The 14,547-nt window shown below is 35.2% G+C and overlaps 1 protein-coding gene across 6 annotated transcripts; it reads right to left on the bottom strand.

Annotated features, from left to right (window-relative positions):
• Positions 1-127: 127 nt before the first annotated feature.
• Positions 128-13,596, bottom strand: LOC105223769 (protein lev-9). 6 transcript variants are annotated; one of them, XM_049448667.1, is made up of 18 exons: positions 13,271-13,596; positions 12,546-12,821; positions 12,190-12,369; positions 10,968-11,159; positions 10,723-10,899; positions 8,280-8,462; positions 6,698-7,428; positions 6,341-6,629; positions 4,571-5,404; positions 4,344-4,516; positions 4,169-4,276; positions 3,785-4,110; positions 2,954-3,099; positions 2,192-2,306; positions 1,927-2,045; positions 1,336-1,495; positions 546-1,255; positions 128-479 (listed from the first exon to the last, which is right to left on the bottom strand). In XM_049448667.1, exons 1-18 carry the CDS (start codon positions 13,320-13,322, stop codon positions 280-282), a joined length of 4,971 nt encoding a protein of 1,656 aa, XP_049304624.1. In that variant the 5' UTR covers positions 13,323-13,596; the 3' UTR covers positions 128-279. The 6 variants fall into 6 exon arrangements, with proteins under 6 accessions (XP_049304624.1, XP_049304638.1, XP_049304633.1 ...); XM_049448681.1 differs by having other exon boundaries at positions 4,586-5,404; XM_049448676.1 differs by having other exon boundaries at positions 129-479; positions 4,353-4,516; positions 13,271-13,595.
• Positions 13,597-14,547: the final 951 nt, after the last annotated feature.

Below are 14,547 nucleotides of genomic sequence, written 5' to 3'. Positions count from 1 at the left end.
ATAATGGCTATCAATGCGTTTATTAAAGTACTGAACTATTAATAATTGTTTTTGAGTACTAATTAAATTAGAATTATCGCCAACCGCAATACCGGAATAAAAACGAAATTATTAGTTTATTTTAATTAATTTACTTTTAATTATAATATATTATTACTTTTATTAAAAGCGCTATGCGTTTACAATCCAATCGACATATTTTTAATTTCCATTCGGAAGGAATCGAAAAATTGTATGTTATCTATAGAGATATAGTAATTTCAGTTTTTCACATTCACGTTAACCCATTATATTCTGATGTTTGTTCACTTGATCAGCAGTGACACATGTTGGTATAGCGTTCGACCACTTTCCATTTTTTAAACATTTAAGCACCTTAGCACCACGTAATTCAAGACCAGCGTCGCAGGTAAATGTAATACTCTCACCAATTGCATAATAAAATTTGACAGATGACATACGACCGCTGATAGCCGTGCCTGTTAAAGAAATTAAATTCGATTTACTGATATTTAAAAATTGCAAGTGTGAAAAGTATAAAATACCAGGATATGAACAAGCTTGTACACATTTCGGCAATCCGCTCGACCAGCGTCCATTATCCTGACATGCTATTATCGGTTGCCCTTGCATCATGTACTCTGGATTACAATTGAATTGAACAACATCCCCTGCACGGTATGGCGTTGAACCTTGTGCATAACCATTAAGTGGTGCGCCGGGATTGTCGCATTGTACTTCAACGCATGTTGGAAAGGGTGTAGCCCATTCGCCGGTCGGCAAGCATATAGCCTCGGCGGGACCACGCAAACCATAGCCAGAACCACAAGAAAATGCTGCTCTACCGCCGACTTCACGTGATAAAACCGCAACACGCGGCGAACTGATATTATTTGGCAAAGGAATATCCCCGCATTCGACACTCTCGCAAACTGGTAGGGGCGCACTCCAATTGCCGCTGGGCAAACAAAATAGTTCTGAAGCGCCAATCAATGAATTTCCATTTGCACACGAAAGCAAAGCGCGTGTACTTAATTTGGTGTCATTCGTATTGACAATAAGACCACGCCGTTGTGGTATTTCTGGACAATTTATGGCTTTAACCACCACTTCCACAGAATGCTCGTGTCTAGCCGGTGTTTGACAGGAATAAACACCAGTATCTTCATCAATTGCATTAAATATGGTTAAGCGGTATTCTAGTGTTGCATCGCGTCCGGCATCAGCCTCGGTGACCCATCCCTCAGAGTAATTTCTGTAAAAAATCAGTATTTACGTATGCATGTATCTACATACAAAAAAAGGTATGTTGAATCTTAGTTGCCTAACATTTACCTAAATTCATGGCTCACATTCCACTTGGGATTGCCAAATCGTCTCATCCATAAACATTCCATGTGCAACGTTGTACCCGGATAGACAATTAGCTTTCCATCATTACTCTGCGCTATCGGCCCATTTTGATGTCTAAACAATATTGTCGGCGCTTTTTCCACTTTTATGGGCGAAGTTTACAAAAAAATAAAACAAAAAACAACAAATATTTTTATACTCTTGCAACATGCTGCTACAGAGTATAATATACGTAGTTTTGTTCATCTAACGGTTGTACGAATCACCTAAAACTAATCGAGATAGATATAGGGTTATATACATATATATAAATGATCAGGTTGACGGGACGAGTTGAACTCGAATGACTTTGTCTGTCCGTTCGTTCGAGCAAGCGATAACTTGAGTAAAAATTGAGATATTTTGATAAAAATTTGTATACGCCCTTGACAAAAAAGTATCTGTAGGCAAAAACTCTTAAAAAGGGTGGCGGCACCGCCTTTTCCCCGGCTTTAATCCTTGCTTGTTGCAAGAGTGTGAAATATTCGGCTATACCCGAACTTAGTTCTTCCTTATTTGTTTTAGTGTTCTTACTTGCGTAGTCGTTTTCCTGATTTAATCCATGGCAAGCTGGTTTATTGCCTGTCCATTCGGAATGTATACAAGTTCGTTCATTGCTACCAACCATTGAAAACTTTCCAATATCCACACATCTATACGGAAGTGGAAACATTTTTGATAAAACTGTTTGTGAGCTCGTTAAAATAATTTAGGCGCAATAAGTGAGCAACCTTTAGATCTCTTTGGATATATGTAAATGTATGCAAGTCTTATGTTTCAAAGCACCGTTTATTCTTACCGTGATATTATTGTGGCACCAGGTGGAAATTCTACAACATCTTCCCGAATTTCGAGATCATTGTAAAAACTAACCACATTTGGTTCATTGTTTTTGAACAAGCATGTTCCATTCGCTGTAAAGAGTGAAAAGAAAAACTTATGTATTTCATATGACTACAATTTTCTAAACATTTTATTACGAAATTTTTACCAAAGTCGTAACTTTCAGCACATTCGAATATTCAAATGGATTGTCCCTTAACATCCGGATATCTGGGTGATATTTGCACTTTAGAATAACATACCATCTAATCAAATTTGACTCGGACTTCGCGCATACCGAACCGTTAGAAAAAAAAACTAAAATTCGCTGAAGGCACAGAAGGCCATCCCAATTGAGGCTTATAATAAATATATGAAAAATTGAATTAAGCAATAACAGTTTCTATAGGCTCAGAAGCCTATTTTGAAATGGGTAATAAAGATTTATATTAAAATGCAGGAAAATGTTAGTCCGGGTCAAATTTGAGCACATGGCTGTTTTTTTCAAACTTTGAATTATATTTAAATTATAGAAATATTCGGACTTTTCAGTTTTCCCTTAAGTTTTTCGAATTTGGAAAATTCCTTTTTATACTAATTTGCAGCTATTGGACAACGATGTTGAAAATATTATGGTGTTAAAATTATATTATGTCGCCAAAAATATAATCCCCAAATAATACCATATTTGAATGGTGTAGTGAATTGTTTCTGACTTTAAATGGCGAATCATACTTACCGCAATTGTATGAGCGTCCAATCCATTGGCCATTCTCGCAAATAATTTTCCACGTATTCCTCTCGCCGACAGCACTCGGTATGCAATTAAAGAAAATTTCGGTGCCGCTTTCGTATACACCTTCGATATCAGACAAATCAGTATTTCTAAAATAGAAATATATATATATAATATATATACATATATATACATAGAATAAATAACACAAAGTGCAGAGAAAATAAAATTTTATAGTGAAAAGATTAACGAACGAATTATAAAATACGGGTTTGCGATTGTACCATTGTGCCCGAAATTATGGGATAAAGAACCATTTTAATATCAGATCATTGGAATATTTATAAAGCGCAATTTGTCGAAGTTGGGCGACAGGTCCGGAGTGCGGTTTACCACTACGCAGGGCCTGAGTACGACCGTAATTTTTTATCAATGGCATACTAATAGTGTAATTGCAATGTTTTCGAAAAAAAGGTTTTTGGAAGTGACATAAAATGATTTTCTCAAAACTGCATTTTTAAATCGGTCGATAATAATATCGATATTTGCAAAAAATTTATATTAAGCAGTAAAAGCGTATTCGGTTAAGTTTTTGATTTATTTCAGATAGCACGAATCCCTACCATCACCTTCGCCTGTTGAGACCTTTTCGAAAAAAGGGATTACGAAGATACTGCCATTAGGTACAGAAAAAATTAAAAACACCCAAACTTGAATTTATTAATTCAATGATAAAAAATTCGATTTCTTTTTCCTTACTACCTAAATTTCCACAATCAGGTCGTTTTTAAGGCGTTTATAGTGTGATTACTAAAAAATAAGTCAAATAATTACTTGTATACCAAAGCACCATCGGATATGCTCGGCGGTCCACACATTTTCAATTCTTCAGTGACATTTTCTTCCGTTGCATTTGTCGCATCCTCCGATTCGGAATTATCAATTTTTAACGCTATAATATGATTCGATTTTCCATTGCTATGCGCTTCAGATGGTAGTTCTTCGCGTGATTTGCGTTGGCCTGTTTCGCAGTGTATAGTTTGTGGACTCAAAATACCTTTGTTACAGCTCATTTCAATGGGCATAGCATTTGTGGAGTGATCGCAATGAGCGTTCACCGTACTGCCATGACCAATTGTGAGTCCGGGTCGGTAGCCACCCTATATGTATCAAGAGATGCTTTAATCACAACAAATAAAAATGATTTTAAGCGCTTACCTCGTAAATTATGCCTGGTAGCGCTGGTAGTGTACAAGGTATGGATACACATTCGGAAAATGCATTCACCGACCAACTGCCATGAGCGCAACGCAACTGTGCTGAACCCTAGAAAAAACATAAAATACTTATGTATGCTAAAAGAATTTTTTGTTAAATATTTTAGTTTAGAGACCTTTCTTACCTGTATATTAAAGCCATCATCACATTCCAGCGTTATAAATTCATTTGATTCAATTTCTTCATAAGTCGTTAGTGCTGTCAGTGTAGGCTTATCGGTTAGCGTTTTCGTATTCGCTTCTACTTTGAAGTATCTACCATTCTCGACAGCCGGTACTAGGCAAGGTGCTGCAATACATTTAGTTATTATAAAACAATTTGTATTGTATTAGTGTAAATGACTTTCCTGGACATTACCTGAGAGGCATTTAGGCGTATCAGGCTTCCAAATGCCACGTATGCAGCGCGCGGTTGCATTTTCACCTTTTATATTTAGCTTAAAACCAGCGTTGCATTCTAAATAAAGCATAATACCGACACTGTTGCGACCAGGTGCTTTACCAGGTCGAACCACCGTTATATTCGAGAATTGATCCCAATTGATATCCTCACATGGTCCACGTAAACGCTTTCTACCCTCTTTCGACTCCAACGGATCATTTGTGTCATCATCTGGTGCAAGTGGTGACAACGTCGTTGGACTATTAATACTGCGCTTACGTCGTCGACGCACAATTTGTGACTTAAGCTGCTCTATTAAATCGGTTTCATTTTGAGTTTTAGGCAAATTGCGGAAGTTATTAAAGAAATAACTTGCCGAATTGCTATCGTATAGTATATTCTCATTGGCATTCGGTTTGTTGGCAAGTACGCTATAACGGGAATTTTGATTGATATTAGGTAGTGGTATCTTGGCAGAAGAGCGATGTGTTAGCAAATCGTGTTCGTCGTTTTCCAGACTTAAGAAGTCATTATTCGATGTACGCGACTTGTGTGTTGCTTTGTAACGTGTGACCAGGTCGGGATTACTATAAGTATTGTACCAACGTCCATCTTGTACTTGTATAAATTTGGTCGGATTTCGGAAATCTGTCGGGTTATGCAATCTACTGTAGCCAAGTAAATTTTTCACATAATTTTGATATTTCTGTTTGATTTTCTGATAATATTTGGAGTATGCTTGGTCAATCTCAGAAGGAGTTCGTTTGATACGTGTTTTGGGGGCGTTAATTATGTCTGAAAAAAAAAATAGAATTGTACATAAAATTAGATGACTCGTCAAATTAATATAGTTATGCTATTTCCGTTTTCATTTACTAAATTTATGAATATAAGTCAGGTTGAGCCAGACAGACAATTCGTTGTGGAGTCGAATTTTGGAAAAAAATATTTGCATATCCTAGTGCAATGTTTTAGTTAACGGTAGCTTGTTTTTTTCGGAGGTTTGAAATCGTCTGCTGACTTTGGCACAGTCCATACATAAATTGTCCTTAAGATAAAACATGAAAATAGTGTTTTACAGATCATAGATATGCTAAAGTACAGAAAATGGGAAACTTAAGCAGTGCTTAAGTAACAAAAGAAGAATAAGAAATAAGAATTTATTTTTTTGTGAAAAAATATGGAATCGGATTGGGATTTCCACCAGTTCCAATAGGTGCTCCGACTTGCTAGCGGTGAAATTCGGGGTTCTTTTGTTGTTTTCATCCATTTTCGATATAACTTTCCTAGCAAATTTTTGTATAATTATATATAATAATGTTATAATTTAAATAGTTCAAACATATTTTTATGGATGACATTTGTAAAACATACTTATTTTGCTCATAACGTTGACATATGTATATCATAATAAAATTGTATATAAATTAAGCATTGACTGTGAAACGCAAACAACTACTCAGTCTGCAACAATGCTTAGCTAAGATTTTATTTGAGCACAAATTAAGTATGGATTGTGAAACCGGGAATAAGTGTATATTCTAAGGTGGCTGAGACTTTATAGGCTCGACAGATTTTCTTGTAATCGCCAATGAGAGGCGTAAGAAGAATGGAAATATAAGTACGTAGTCAGAGATCTATAATGACCCCTAATTTACTACTATACAGGTGAAAATGAAATTGCGGCCATTATAGAAGGAGGAGTTCTAGTTCTAGTGCAAGCATTCTCACCAGAATCTCTCTTAAGTGCTTTTAACGATTGTTGAAAGTTGCCGTTTATTATCTCATCTAGTTTTCGTTGCAAATCTCGTTTATTACGTAATAAATATTGGGAGCGAAGATAACGCATTTGTATAGAACGTCGTTTACGATTCCAACGTAATCTGGGATGTTGCCCAAGTAAGCATTGTGGTAGTTCTAGAGGTCGCCATTTGCCACCGACACATGTAGCACCCGGTGGTCCTATCTCCAGTACGTAACCTTTATCACAGTCATACATTATTTGTTTGTTATTAACGATCTGCAAATAAAGTATGTTTATGAATTTATATGACAGAAAAATAATTATACTCTTTGTGATTTGCACACCTTTTTTACATACGGTCTATAATCGTAGAGTCCCATATTTCCGACAAGCAATACCTTGCCGTTCGGTATATAACCGGGAAACGAACAAAATACTTCTTGACATTGTGGTGTTTCACCGGTCCAATTACCGAATGAACATGTTAGAACATATTCATTAGGATCTGTGACATCCTTGCCTTCAGGACTAATCAGCTTGAAACCGTCTTTACACTTAAATCTAGCCTTCATGCCGTGTTCCGTTTTCGGTGCGAGTACCATGCCATGCTTGGGTGGTCTTGGCATATTTTTACAACGTGCTGGTACACACCGCGGTATAATGCTCCAAGTACCGTTATTACATGTTGGTGGACTTAGAAGTGAAACGGGAAATTCGTAGTTTTCATCGCACTTCACCTCCAAAGCAGTGCCATGTTTAACTTTCTCAACACCGCTACTTGAAGTGGAGGGTGATTGTGTAGTTGTGGGCGTTATAATAGTGGTGCCATTTTCATCGGTAATGATTTCAACAGGTGTTACATAACCTTGCGAAATGGATGGTACAACGCATGGTGCCAAGCATTCGGGTAAGGGATTACGCCAACGTCCATCGATTTGGCAAACGCTTGACGAATGCCCTTGTATTAACATTTCCGGTTGACAACGGAAAATTATGCTCGCCCCAAGTCCCGTCCCAGCTTCGATGTTCTCAATCCAACCATTATAAAGTACACCAGGATGCCCACAATTGATTTCTAAATCGCGTATAATAAATATAAATAATTTTAGTTTAAGTGCGTGACTATAAATACAAAATATATAATATATAGTGTATTAATAAAGATATAAGTATCCGTTCTGACAAATCGAATTATAAAGTATACTTGTATATGGATTTACTTTGGTGATAAAAGAGATTTTACACACATTTACGTCGTAACATCTCATCAAAACTGTATTTACGTATTCACGTATTTTAATATACATCTTCATTACCGCTTTCAAAATAGGACATTGAGCCCATACAAGTATGCAGCCCATTGATCACATTTTCCTAACCCTTTTTATAAGCCTGGCTGGGATGGCCATTTTCGGCTCAGTTTCGGAACGCCATATTCATAAACCCTTCTCGTCACATGTAATGATGGGTTTGATAAGTTTATGATCCTCAGCGACGTTGTCAAGAATCTTTTTTGCGACCTCTACTCAACAAAGTTTTTGCAAAAGATTCAGTTCTTTTGGTATTGACAATAACCAGTCGACCCATTAGAGCTCCTCAAGTATTGTTATTGGAAACAAAAAATTTCGATTTCGATTTCGAACGATTTTCAACATTTTTTTCATGGTAAAAATCGCTAAACAAACGTATCGCCTCCTCAACAAACAACTGCCAAACACATAATAATAGATATATAGAGACAAAACTTCACATGAACATAAAAAAAGTTTAGCCCATATAACCAATATAGCCATAATAGAACCAGTCCGGATCATGCTTTACTCACTAATCTAGTTTATCATAAGGCAGAGCGGATACTTTTGGGAAAGCCCTCATGTCTAATATACATATGTCTGTATGATTAAAATTTTTATAAAACATTCATACCTTTACAAGTTGGCAGGGTTCCACTCCATTTCCGATCGGCACCACATCTACTACTACTTTCGCCTACTAATGTATAACCGTAACGGCATTCATAACTTACCACTGAGTTGTAGGCCATGGTGGTGTATGTAGCCTTGCCATTTCGTGGATTTTCCGGTGTCGGACAGACAACAGATGTGACCACTTAAAAATGAGATACGAGGTATTTAAATTATTGTAAAAAAACTATGAAGAAGGGTTAAAGGAAGGATTACAATCAATTGCTACAGTATTTATTATTAGAAAACTATAACTTATATTATCGATTATTTCATATTTTTCTATATTAATTGCACTCACTAACGGTACAAAATATTTAAGGTCTAAAATTATATGAACTCATCTCTAATTTACATCGCCCTATATCAAGTCGGCAAAACTATGTATTTTAATCAAGAGTTGCGGATCTGTAAACCACGGCAAAAATTAGTGAAATGTTCTCTATTACACTCCTTTAAACGACGTCTGCTATATAAATAGAGTGGCCCCTATCATAGGAGTATATGACCTGACCTGATTGGTGCAAGTAGAGACATGACTAATGTGCAACATTATCTGATTCCGTTACCGGGTGTTTATATACTCTTACGTTGGAAATAAGTGACTTAAAAAGCTGACATAGTTTTGCGTGGTGGAGAGGGAACTAAATGTGATTTTCGCTTCAAGTTGATCACTGGTTATAACGCTTTAAAAAATTTGATGCGGCGTTACCGCGGTAGTGGAGTATACATAACTGGAATGATCCACAAAAATTTATTTATAGCAGTTGTATGGTATATGTATGGTATGTATATGCCTTTAACTAAATCTGAGATCGTAATCACTATTGAAGCAGTGAAGAAAATAAACATGTCGTAGTTGAAAGTGTACACGAAGACGGTGGAGAGTCAATTCGGCGACGTTCGCAGCAACTCGGACAGACGTATGGAACGACTTGGGGAATTTTACGTCGAAATCTTAAATTGAAAGCGTACAAATACAACTTGTGTAAGAAAAGAAGCCGCTCGACATTTCCAAACGACATCGTTTCGCTTTATGGGCTCTTGAAAACTTCCAAAAAGATCCGACGTTTTCGAGCCGAATTTTGTTCACCGATGAGACCAATTTCTGGCTCAATGGGTCTGTAAACAAGCAAAAATTGCCGTATTTGGGACGAAGAGCAACCTGTAGAGACTCAAGAAAAAACAACGGTTTGGTGTGGTTTGTGAACCGGTGACATTATCGGTTCATATTTCTTCAAAAATAACGCCCGTGAGAACGTAACCTTCAATGGCGGCCGTTATTGCGCCATGATAACCGATTATTTGATGCCTGAAATCGAAGCTCGTTATCTCGGCAACATTTGGTTTCAACAAGACAAAATAATTTATTGAGAGAAGATTTTGGTGAGCAGATAATTTCACGTTTAGTGCCGGTCGATTGGTCATCAAGATCGTGTGAAATGACATCGTAAAACTTTTATCTGTGGGGATATCTAAAGTCTAAGAGGACAGTTCCGCTTTGATTCAGACCTTTGAGCAAAACTTAATGCATGTCATTCGCCAGTTACCAATCAAAATGCTCGAATGAGTCATCAAAAAGTGGACTCAACGGATGGACTATCTGAGACGTAGCCGCGACCAACATTTCAAAGTCATATCTTCAAACCATAAATGCCAAATACTGTTCTTTCGAATGATAATAAACATTTCCCATTATATTTGAAGCTTTTGTGTTTTTTAAAAAGTATGGAATCTTGTAATGGATCACGGTTTACTTATACTACCATTTACTTATAGGGGCTTCGACGTTTCATTCTGGGGGTTACAAACTTCGTGGCAAACGTAACATAATATATAACAAATCTAAAATATTTGGCCCTGAGGCAGATATTGTTTTAATTTCTTGCAGATGTTGCAGATGTTGCATATGGGTACTAACAACAACAAGTTACCGCAAATTGAAAATGTATTCAGATGGAAGGTAAGTGGAACTTTTGAATGAAATTATCTTCTAGCCAAATGTAACTATGAATAAAACAACATTTTTGTTTCTTTTAATTATATATGCGTATATATTTGCGGTAACTTTATTTGTAACATTGTTAATTGAACATTTAAACCTGACAACAATTAGAGTTTGAAGATTTTCTGCAAGCAACAATTATTGCAATTTATTTTATTGAAAGAACGCACAAATTATGGTATTTCTTTTTGTTTTCATTTTTAACTGCCATTTTATAGGTATGTATTATTGGCGTGTCTTTATTGACATTTTCGGAAATTCTGTAACTGCTTTTTTTATAGCGACTTGTTTGCTACGATGGTATTATTATCATTTTTAGCTGATATCAAAAAATACAAATTAAAATAATAAAGTTGTATATTAAAGAAATTAAATAAACATTTTTGTTTGTTTTACTTACAGACACATGTGGGCAGTTCCTTGGGCACCCAGGAGCCATCCGATTGGCAGTAGCGTTCATGTTTACCCACCAACTCATAGGTATTACCACAGTTGTAACTAATTTTACAACCGAACGTGTAGCATTCACCAGCATGCCAGCCATAAGCTGGATCTGGCGGCTGTCCACATGATCTTGCTGCAAAATGAATAAGTTTTCTTATAATTACACACAATACTACAATTTTATTCGAAAGTAGACATTACGTTCGCATTGTATATCCGGTCCATACCAGCTGGCCTGACCATCAATGGCTAGACATTTGGCACGTGGAAATCCATTTGTTACATAACCAGTATGACAGTGGTATTGAACGGTAGAGTCTAGATCAAAGGTTTCCTGTTCGGGTAGCGCGGAATGACGTGCATGCTCTATTTGTGGTGGCTTGAGACAGTAAACTAGAAGGTAATGGTAATAAACATAACAAATTCGTAAGAACACTGAAGTTTTGAAATAATTAATAATTACAAAAATTATATCTAGTAATATCCATCAGAGAATAACAGAGCTGGTTTAGCAACTAAAAGCTTTAGATTATTCACTTAAAGATATATATTTAAGCTAAGCTTTCAATTTATGTCTGTACCAAACTTTATTTTGAAAGATTAAATTTGTAACTGTATATTTTTGGGCGTTCGATTTATTAAAGTAACTATGAAAAGGAATTAAGTAGAATTAAAAAGTTCTATCAAGTTTTAAATAAGCTTAAAATAGCTATTGGCGAAAAAACTCGTTAAAAACCGGCTAAATTGTAAATTACCATATTTTATCACTGGTTAGGTGTATATTTTCAAAAATACTCGTACCTTTAGTTTTTGTAATATTCAAATATAGTGAAATTATTGTATAAAGGTTTCAATAAATAATTTTAGAGAAGATATAATTAACTCAAAATAAAATCAAAAACTTTTTCATTTTTTGAATGACAGTTACCAATTGTCTACAGCAGTCATTAAGCATATGAATAACGGTTTATATAAAAATTGTCAATTGGGTAACTCAACATCGGAGCAGTGATGGCATTCGTTTTTCGGCATTACTTCAAGCATTTCAAGCTTAGGTATAATTGTAAATTTAAAATACTTCAACTGTTATTTCATAGTTTCACAATATAACTTTCATTTTATCGTAATGAAAAATTTAGAAACAGTGTGTCCGTCGAGCAAAATGATTTTAATATAAAAACCACAAATTTTCAATTGAATTTAAGTGTTATTAAGATTTTTGGTAAGAGAGAAGAATATAAGATAGTTTAACATAATTTATAATAAGCAAACTTAGAGCTTCTGGTTTCAGAATTTTAAGGGAAAGTATGTCAGATTTTAGATATTGCTTTAACAAAAAAAATTAGATATTATTAGAGCAAATGTATATAACAAAATACATGGCATTATATTCATTGTTCGTAAAGTTATAGTTTTAACTTACTATTCTTTTTACAGGCCGGTTCAGCGCCGGCCCAATTGCCATCAGCTTGACATAGCCGACTCTGTAGCCCAACAACATGATAGCCATGGGGACAAGAATATGTAGCACGTGCTCCAAAATGCCTGCCTGCGACCGTAACTTGGCCCAGTGATGGTTGCGCGAGCTCAGGACATTCTCTATCTGTAATTATTCAAATTTCAAAAGTTTCTGTTTATACTGTATGTAAAAAATAATATAAAATATAACCACATTGTTAATAATCTAAAGACTATTTTTTCGCTTCAATTTTAGGTGATAAATCTGCTGCATCACTAAGGAACAATTATTTCAAAAATTTAGGCTTTGAAAGCGCTTACCTGGCTTAATACAGGACATACCACAGACACCATCACATAGGCACTTCTTCTTTTTACTTTTACAGTCCTCATCCGAGGAGCATTTTCTTAGACATTTCTGTCCGAGTAGCGTTGCTTGCTCCTCATCCCTTGGACATTCAGTGGATGGTGAATTTCTAGGATTCTTATAGACACGTCCATCATCGTCTACTTCAGACGAATCATCGTCTTCGTCCCAATCTTCATCTTCGTCATCTTGAGGAACCTCTGTTTGCGTTTGTGTTGGTACGGAAATAACTAGAACATGCAAAAAATAAGCGATGATGTTTTTTTATGAAAAATCATATCTTAGAAGACATTTTTCGAATATTTTAATTTAATTAATTTAGATTTCATTAACACACGCATAATTTGAATATTTATTATAACTTGAGTAAAATATAATTTTTCAGTAGTGAGGAATTTTGTGTTGTTGTCAAACAGGAACAATAATTTTTTGTTTTGCAATATTGCAGTTGTAAACTTTGACCTACATACACACGCACAGATTGTCTGCGCAATAGTTGAGATATTAGTGGTGAAGGGCGACCCTTTGTACACAGTATTTACTGACCTGCGCACAACCATATTATGCTTATATAATGAAAATATAATAATAATAAAACTGATTAACAATTTTAAAACAATTTTTGATATTCGCTCATGAAAATGTTATAAATTAATTATAATATTTAGTAAATATATACCTTTATATATGAGAACTGTCACCAGCAAGAAATAAATCAGCAGTTTATTCATAATTACGTTTTAAATTTTTGTTATGGACTTCTCAATGTACATTAAATGCAAATAAATAAAAAAAAATCTTCTTTTCCAATTTACTCGAAACGTTAAATATTATTTTATAAATTAATTATATGCTTTTAGCTCTTTGAAGTTAATTTTAGTTAATGCCATCGATTAAATTGACTTGTTTTTCTGCTGATGCTGAGGCTTAAACTACACACGATGGTTATAATCAGTACACATTGAGGTGGGAAGAGAATTCCTGTCTGATGACAGTCTGCTCAGATGAGCTTAACTGTCAGACAGAAGCTGTAAGATGTTTTTTGGTATCGGTAAGGATGTATCTCCTTGTTTGTTTCACAGGTGAAATAGAAATGACACTTGAACTGTACAAGGTTCACAAATATGAGAGATTTTTCCGATGAAACGAAATATATAGAAATTTATAAAATGTAATTATGCTTGAGTTATTATAAAAAAAAAATAAAAAATCACTTTGTATATACAATCAGTCGCTATTACTATTTTCAAACCTGCCATATATGTAGGTGTAAAAGCTTTCGAGTTACTAACGATTAATTAAAATCTACCAAGATTAGAATTCTTATGTGCAACCCTTAATCGTTATGGAATCACTGTTAGCTGATTTTGAGGAAAACATTCAAATAGTTATCTCAATTAATGGCTTTTATAAGGTCTAGAAAAAGATCGATTATTTTAACAATAGATGGCCTTAGTAATCTGTGTTTTGCGTTATATGCGTAAGTACGAGCGGGTTATACATATTTATCACTCGAAGGATAAAATTTCGTACCTAAAAAACTTCTCATACAATTTTGCTGTTATGTAGCTAAGTATTGCTTGAGCACGCGTTAAAAATGGACAACAGCAAAGAGAAAATATGTTATAGTTTACAGTGCTTCCTGGATACAGGCTAAAACGCAAGCCAGAGAGCTGAAAATGAGAACAGAGTATTTGGTCCTAATATTTTACCAGACAATCACACGTTATTTTGGTTTCATCCTTCCGGTACTTTTAATGTCAAAGAGGCAGAACGCTCTAGAAGCCCAACTGTCGATTCGAAATATCGAGAAAACAAAGAAAATCCACAACGCACAAACGTTGACCAAGTCAGGAAGGTTCAGCTACTTTGAGGGCATCGATAGTGACTCGCTGAAAGCTCCGGAAGGTATACCTTATATTCTAGACTCGACGCCAAGTGATTACTATCTGTTCC

The sequence above is a fragment of the Bactrocera dorsalis genome, chromosome 1, assembly GCF_023373825.1.
Source record: "Bactrocera dorsalis isolate Fly_Bdor chromosome 1, ASM2337382v1, whole genome shotgun sequence".
Classification (NCBI taxonomy): Eukaryota; Metazoa; Arthropoda; class Insecta; order Diptera; family Tephritidae; genus Bactrocera; species Bactrocera dorsalis.
The sequence above is the reverse complement of the archived record's forward strand: the minus strand, read 5'-3'. Positions and strand labels throughout refer to the sequence as shown.